Genomic DNA, 8,195 nt, shown 5'->3' with positions numbered 1-8,195 from the left:
AAAAAAAAAAAAAAACCTTAAATGTCCATTTTCACGTTACTAAGACATACCTGAAAACAAAACAAAACAAAACACTAAATGAATGCTACGAATGGTATACGTCAGGAACAATGGCAGACAAGTCATGGTCTCTGTTTTTTGGGGCTTACACATTCTTTTAAAAGCAAAGGTGTGGTTCTGCACAACATAGTATGAAGGAAAAAGAAAAGGGTGCTATAATCTCAGATGTTATAGGAAAAAACAAAGTGGCATTTAAAACAATACTACAAGTAGCTACATACATTAAATGTCTACCATAGACTAGGCATGAAGCTGGCTCCTTATCAATCATTCAAGCATTCCTCAGATATATGTTACTATCTCCCTTTTATAGTAAAGAAGCTGAGATTCAGAGAGACTAAGTAATATATGACTTTCAGCAGAAAGTCATGTATTTACAACATAGTTTACAACAAAAGTTACTGTTTCAGCCACTTGATTATTCCTCGAAATGGTTTTACACAGAGACAGCCCAAAACCAGGGAGCCCTTTCCCTTCCCTACCCTTTCTCTGAGAAACACAGTTAGCTCTTTTATCTTACATGTTTTACATTTTATCATTGTAAGGGTGGCTTTGGGAAATTTCACTACTTTTTAATGAGTCTGTATAGTTGTATCAGCTTCTTTGGAGCAAAAGCAATTTATTACAATGTAATCATCAAATTTTTCTTTTTTCTTTTCCAAACACTAACTTGAACCACAGCTACATTTAAACATTTCTACTATTACTGAACAGTTTTACTATTACTGAACAGTATTTTGTCAATAATCAGCCTTACAAACATGTTAATACTTAGAGACTAAACTACAGAAATATGAAAAGTTATGTAAGTCACATGCAACAATGAGAAGCATTATATAGTAAAAAGGGCATTAGCTTTAAGGTCAGAGAGGCCCAGTTTTGAGTCCCTGCGAATTTGCTATGTAACCACAGTCAAGTTTTATCACCAAACACCAAGCTACACAGTAGGAATAGAAAGTAAAATGGAGATAACATCCACTTTGTGGGTTGTTATGTACACAGGAGTGTACATAAAATGCCTGGCACTGCAGTACATCACTTCCCTTACTTCCAGATAAAATTCAAATTCAAAGTGATTTTGCTCAGAACTATAAACATAAGGCTTTCCAAGCTTTTCACCAATAAGATCCCACTCAAATAACATTCTATTATTTTTCTTGTCTTTTGAATTAATCAATGACATAATTAACATTAAGAGTACCTAATTAACATAAGACAAACAATGTGATATTTTATCATCAAAAGCAACAAAATAACAGCATTGTTAACCGAGGTTACACAGACAATTTTGGATGGCTTTCTAAAACACTAAAAACAGTTAATAAACCCTCCAAGATCCCCCTTTAAGGGACTTTAGGGATCCAAGAACCCCTGATGAGAAATTTAGGAAAGAAGGCTGGGCATGGTGGCTCACACTTGTAATCCCAGCACTTTAGAGACCAAGGTAGGAGGATCACTTGAGCCTAGGTGTCCAAGAACAGCCTGGGCAACACTGGAAGACCCTGTCTCTACAAAATAAGAATTAGCCAGGTGAGGTGGCACATGCCTGTAGTCCCAACTACTCGGTAGGCAGAGGTGGGAGGATTGCTTGGGCTCGGGAGGTCAAGGCTGCAGTGAGCCGTGAACACGGCATTGCACTTCAACCTGGGTGGCCCATCTCAAAAAAAAAAACAAAAAACAAGAGGCCAGGCGCGGTGGCTCACGCCTGTAATCCTAGCACTTTGGGAGGCCAACGTGGGTGGATCACCTGAGGTCAGGAGTTCAAAACCAGCCTGACCGTCAGGGTGAAACCCCATCTTTAAAAAAAAAAAAAGAAAGAAAGAAATTCAAGAAAGACTTGAGACAGACAGAAAATTCACTGTATCACCAGATGTTATCCTACATAGATAATTTTCCATTCCTAAATAAAACGTCAGAAGAGCCAATGAAAGTAAGATGTTGTTTTCAGAGCACAGTGTATCCCAAGATGTGGTAGTCTAAACCCCACTGGAATTGCTCCTGGATTACTCTACCCACCCTTCCATATGGTCTCCACATAGAAGAGACCCACGTAGCACCAATGCAGAAATCACTAAGAGAGGTAAAGAATAGTCAGTCCTTCATGAATGCTTATTAGTTAACTTGTTAAAGGGTGGAAATAGAATGAGATTAAGGGAAAGGAAACAAAACCACTAACAGAGCACTCCAATGCCAGGAGCTTGGCACGTTAGCATTTCATCTCAGAATTCTATCCAGCAAAGTGTTAACTATTTTATTTTTATTACTTTATTTTTTGAGATGGAGTCTTGCTCTGTCACCCAGGCTGCAGTGCAGTGGCATGATCTCAGCTCACTGCAACCTCCACCTCCTGGGTTCAAGCGATTCTCCTGCCTCAGCCTCCCAAGTAGCTGGGACTACAGGCGCGCACTACCACACCCGACAAATTTCTAATTTTTGTATTTTTAGTAGAGACAGGGCTTCACCATGTTGGCCAGGCTGGTCTTGAACTCCTGATCTCTCAGGTGGTCCGCCACCTCAGCTTCCTGAAGCGTAAGGATTACTGGGGTGAGCCACTGTGCCTGGCCAAACTTCATTTTATATTTCTAAAAACCAAAGATTGCAAAGGTTACATAACTCATCAGTATCACAAAGTCCATAAATGGTAGAGTTCCCAGTTCAGTCTGACTTACTAAAGCATTTTATGTTTTAGGAGGCAGAAGAATTTTTACCTTTTCAAACCTTTTACTTACTCAATGATAACGTTGTTGGGATCAAGGTCTTTCCCAGTCCCTTGGTTGACAACTTTCATGGAGAGGGATACTTTTATCCTATCATTTTTCATCTGAAAGAGACCCAAAAGAAGTCACCAAAAACTTTAAATACATCATTTAGATGGCCAGTCTAAAATTAAGAGTCAACGTTTTCATCATTATAACAAACACTGAGCTTCTCTAATGGACCATTTACTCTGCTAGGAATACTGTGGATACAAATAAGCGTAACAGGTAGATCCTATAGCAGAAGGATTTTAGGAAACAGTCTTAATCTCATTCCTGTCCCTCTGGGGGAAAGACAAAAACAGTCTTTTTGTCTTTACAAGAGGCAAAAATCCAAGGCTTGCAGAAATAACCAGGCAGAAAATAAAAGCTGTTTCTTCCAGGTAAGTCCAGCATAGTGACTTGTTCAGAGATCCCCAAGCTCAGAAGGGGCTTTTGAACATGTGAGAAGACTAGATCTCCTTCTGGACTTGGTCTAGGGCTGCTTTAAGCATGAAGACATTTGTCACATTGCTGACACTTTTGCTTCCCACAGCACATGAAGTGTTTCTTAACTTCAGACTCTTTGTATCAGTTATTCTCTCTGCACGGAATGTTCCTATCCCAAGTCTTCTGTGACTAGTTCCTTTTATTTTAGGTCTCAGCTCATATACTATCTCCTCAAACAGTCCTTTCCTGACAATTAGAAAACTTCCTCCAATAGTGTTTGAACCCAATATAGCCCTTACTATAACTTGTAATTATTTTATGTATATTTGTCTCCGCCAGGCATGGAAATTCACACCTATAATTCTAGCACTTTGGGAGGCCAAGGCAGGAGAATCACTTGAGCCCAGGAGTTTGAACCAGCCTGGGTAGTAACACAGTGAGAACCCATCTTTACAAAAAATAAAAAAAAAATTGGCCAGGTGTAGTGGTGCATGCCTGTAGTCCCAGCTACTCAGGAGACTGGGGTGGGAGGATCAGTTGAGCCCAGGAGGCTGAGGTTGCACGTAGCTGTGATGGTGCCACTATACTCCAGCCTGAGTGACAAAGAGAGATCTTGTCTCAAAAAAGAAAGAAAAATTGTCTCCTCTACTTATATTCTATATATGCTCCATAATAGCTGGGATCATTTATGTCTGGTTCGCTCTTATATTTCCCAAACCTAGCACATATTAATTATTTAAATATTGTTAAATAATAGCTCTTTCATGCCTATCTCCGATGCCTTTCTCTGGCAGAAGAACAGGACTCAGTGTATGCTCTTATTTCTCCTGTGGTCTGTCCCACACCCACAGCCCTCATACCCTCAAGAGAGTAACTGGGTCCTTCAGAATTTTTTCACTTTCTGCACATTGCATGGTGCCAGATATTAGGAAAAATGACTGTAAGCTGTGTTCTTTTTGTTTTATCCCAAATTGAAGTGTATCTGGCAGGTATTCTTTAAAGTCTGTGATAAACACTTGTCCCATAGATCAAGCTTCCTTTTCTCTTTTTGGTTCTTTTTCTTTCCTCCTGCCCACTCTATGCGTAAACTTCAGGGAGGGAAGGTTTACAAACATGTACTTATTGCACCACACTTTTATAGCTCATATCATTCCTTCTGAGTTTGCAAGAAGGTTTAAATTGAGAATAAATTCCAGTGGCAAGATTTAAAAATAAGATTATCAGTCACAATTAACAAAATTTACACACTCACTATCATAAAATACCAAGAAAATCCCAGCTCTTCCTAATCCTTTCTAACCACATGGAAGCTGCACAGAACTTTACCTCTCGGCCAATAAGCTTCACCCATACTTTGTCTCCGACATCTACTATCTCAGAGGGCTTATCCACCCGACAGGATGACATATGAGTTCGATGGACCAGACCTGGGCACAAAAAGAAGTAATATAAAGCAGAGGGCACATCTGGTATTTACACTCTAAACTGGAAAAGAAGATAAGAGTTGGGGATTGTAAGTGAAAAATAAAATTTTTCACTGAAAAGTGTGAAATTTAAAACTGCAAATTGAGACTGCTTTTTATATCCAATCAACCAACAAACATTCTTAAAATAATGTTCAAAGTGGCCAGGTACAGTGGCTTATGCTTGTAATCCCAGCACTTTGGGAGGCTGAGGCGGGCAGATTGCCTGAGCTCAGGAATTCGAGACCAGCCTGGGCAACATGGCCAAACCCAGTCTCTACAAAAAATAAAACAAACACACACACACAGACACACAGACACACACAGACACACACACACACACACACACACACAAACACACCCCTAGCTGGGTGTGGTGGCACGTGCCTGTAGTCCCAGCTACTCAGGAGGCTGAGACAGGAGGACTGCATGAGCCCAGGAGGTTGAAACCGCAGTAAGCTGCAGTTGTGCCACTGCACTCCAGCCCAGGTGACAGAGTGAGGTCTTGGCTCAAAAAAAAAAGTAAATAAAATAGGCCGGGAACAGTGGCTCATGCCTGTAATCCCAGCACTTTGGGAGGCCAAGATGGGAGAACACCTTGAGGCAAGAAGTTTGAGACCAGCCCGGGCAACATAAGGAGGCCCCCATCTCTATTTTTTAAATATTACAAATCTTATTTTAAAAATAAAAAACAAAAAATTTAGTGCTCCATATTAGTAAAGAACTGTAGTTACACAATACTGATAGAAATGTAAGTTGGTAAAGTTATTTGAAAGCAAAAACATATAGATGTTTATATCTTTGGTGCAAGAATTTCAGCAGAATTTTTTCCAAAGGAAAAACTCAAAAGAGCCAGAAAACTTAACAGACCTGAAATAACTTGCAGTCCAGCCTGGGCAAGATGGTGAAACCTCATCTCTTTCAAAAATACAAAAATTACCTGGGTGTGGTGGTGTGAACCTGTGATCCCAGCTACTCAAGAGGCTGAGGTGGGAGGGCTGCTTGAGCCCAGGGGGCAGAAGTTGCAGTGAGCTGAGATTGCATCACTATACTCCAGCCTGGGTGACAGAGCCAGACCCCATCTCAAAAATAAATAAATAAATAACTTGCAATATTATTACCTACAGAGGTTTAAAAATGTAAGAACCATAAAATAACCCTAATGAACAATAACAGAAAAACAGCACAGTAAACATGGTAAATCTGTTGAATAAAAGACTAAACAGTCATTTTGATTAATAACAAAAAATAATTATGACAGATTTTAAGTGAAAAAAGGAAATATAAACAAGCCACTATTTCTAATCCATTAAATTAGCAAAATATTTAGAAAATAATAATATTCAATGTGGTAAAAGGATAGTAAAATAAGAAATATTACTGAGGCTGGAATATACTTTTGGAAGTCACTTTGCAATGGCTACCAAGAATGATAAAATATTCATAAACTATTACACATTTAATAAAAAATAATTTAAAATCAAATAATTGCTGGGCATGGAAGCTCAGGCCTGTAATCCCAGCACTTTGGGAGGACTGCTTGTGTCCAGGTATTCAAGATCAGCCTAGACAACATAGTGAGACCATCTCTACAAAAATTAAGGCAAAATTAATAGAATAAGGTGGTGCATGCTTGTAGTCGTGGATACTGAGGATGTCGAGGTGGGAGGATGGCTTGAGCCCAGGAAGTCAAGGCTACAGTAAGCTGTAATGGTGCCACTGCACTCCAGCCTAGGTGACAGAGTGAGACACTGTCTCAGAAATTAATAAAACACTTATAACAGACGTCCTTTTCCTGTCTGTCCAAAATCCTTTCCTTGGGAGAACTACCTTGCTTATATTATACATATAAATGTCAGGATTAAAAACTACAAAAAATTGCCAATGCCAATTTTTACCACCAGATGGCAAGAGCCTGCCAGAGAAAAGCAAAAAAGAGCACTGGTAAACAGGAAACAAAGACCTGGGAGTGTAATCTGAGCACCTAATATAGCAAAGGCTGAAGTCCTAGCAATAAGAGGAAAGAGACACAAGGGACAGAAACATAATTGAGAAACATAACTGAGATTTATCCTGGAAGCCCCTGACAAGACTGGCCAAAATGTTTCTCAATTAAGTTTCCGCCCCTTGCAACCAAGAGTTCTAATACTTAATTTGACTCTGGGAACCTGTCCTAAGAAAATAACTTTATACCTAGGAAAAGCTATAATGCTTCAGGAAAAGTGATCTGCATCAAAATAGTCAATGTATTTTTAAGACAGGAAAATTTAGAAACAATCTAATTTCCAACAAAAGGGGAATAATCAGGTCATTTATGGTATAGTCACTTGATGGTCCATTCAAAATATTTTTAAACAAGTCAATAATTCCTTCTTTGGTAAATATTTATTGAGTGCCTATTATGTGTCAAGTACTGTGGGTATCTAGCATTTTCCCATTCTAAATAACAAAAGCATGATGCAAAATTATATAGTACCTTGCTTTAAAAACATTTTTAAAATTAGAAAGAAATGACTCTAAATTCTAACAATGGTTACAGTATTACAAGTTAACTTTTTCATTTATTTTCAATAATAAATAATAGGATTACTTTGATTCTGGAGAAAATGAACATAAATAATTACTCTGAATGAACATAAAGTAGTCATCCTGTCTAAAATAACTGCCCTCCCTAAAGTTGCTTGGGAAATTTATCCACCTCCATTCATTCTCCCACTCTCTTTCACATACACACACAGACACATATACACAAAGTGATACACATGGGTGCCTGCACATGCCTGAAACTCAAAGTATCTGCCTTTTCTGTTTAGAGCTCCTACTGGAGCCACTGCTTTCTCTATCCATCATCACTACATCTCTCATACCTACATAAGCTGATTCTGGAGGTTGATAGCCTACCTATCTAAACAACTGTGGGGCCTCTAAAATGTTTTAAATACATTATGTTTTTAGTTTTAGGTCAACACATTATCTCCAAATTGGGCGAAATTCATGCAGGTGGGGTTTTATTTTCCCCCCCTATGATGTAATGAGCCAACTAGTCTAATTTTAAAGTTTGAAGAGCAACTTCAGATCCCATAAAGTAGAAACCCTTCACTTTTACTGTTTTTTGGCTGCAACTGTCCTCTACTAGTTAAAATTAATCTTTTTCCTCTATTGCTAATGAAAGTTATGAAGTAATTAACGTTGAACCTAACATACTTGAGAAAACATTATTCTTCTCCCCTAAAACAGAAGGTCTATTTACTGGTGTACCACATAGAAATAACAGCATCAACAACTTGTGACTCTCTCAACTAATTCCAAGGTATAATTTTTTTTTTCTGTTTTGGTACAGGTATCTCTCTCCTGGATAAATATGACAAGTCTAAAAGCATTAACAGTGAAAAACTAGGCTGGGCGTGGTGGCTCAAGCCTGTAATCCCAGCACTTTGGGAGGCCGAGGCGGGTGGATCACGAGGTCAAAAGATCGAGACCATCCTGG

The 8,195-nt window shown here is 38.8% G+C and overlaps 1 protein-coding gene and 1 long non-coding RNA gene across 7 annotated transcripts in view; one reads left to right on the top strand and one right to left on the bottom strand.

Annotated features, from left to right (window-relative positions):
• LOC119471127 overlaps positions 1-8,178 on the top strand; it is an 11,437-nt gene extending 3,259 nt beyond the window's left edge. Inside the window, exon 3 of the long non-coding RNA XR_005200125.1 lies at positions 8,049-8,178. This is a non-coding gene — a long non-coding RNA (uncharacterized LOC119471127). The remainder of the gene's footprint in view (positions 1-8,048) is intronic.
• The window catches only part of ZCCHC17 (zinc finger CCHC-type containing 17), a 70,320-nt gene that overhangs the window by 23,097 nt on the left and 39,028 nt on the right, over positions 1-8,195 (bottom strand). For 4 of the 6 annotated variants that reach the window (XM_017527874.2, XM_037738242.1, XM_017527875.1 and 1 more), the window contains 2 exons: positions 4,572-4,672; positions 2,790-2,881 (listed from right to left, as the gene is read on the bottom strand). In XM_017527874.2, coding sequence (XP_017383363.1) covers positions 2,790-2,881; positions 4,572-4,672 — 193 coding nt within the window. The remainder of the gene's footprint in view (positions 1-2,789; positions 2,882-4,571; positions 4,673-8,195) is intronic. The other 2 variants (XM_037738243.1, XM_017527876.2) reach the window with 1 other exon arrangement.

The sequence above is a fragment of the Cebus imitator genome, unplaced genomic scaffold (genome assembly GCF_001604975.1).
Source record: "Cebus imitator isolate Cc_AM_T3 unplaced genomic scaffold, Cebus_imitator-1.0 Scaffold51, whole genome shotgun sequence".
NCBI classification, from domain to species: domain Eukaryota; kingdom Metazoa; phylum Chordata; class Mammalia; order Primates; family Cebidae; genus Cebus; species Cebus imitator.
Note: the sequence above shows the minus strand (reverse complement) of the source record. Positions and strands in the feature narration are given on the sequence as shown.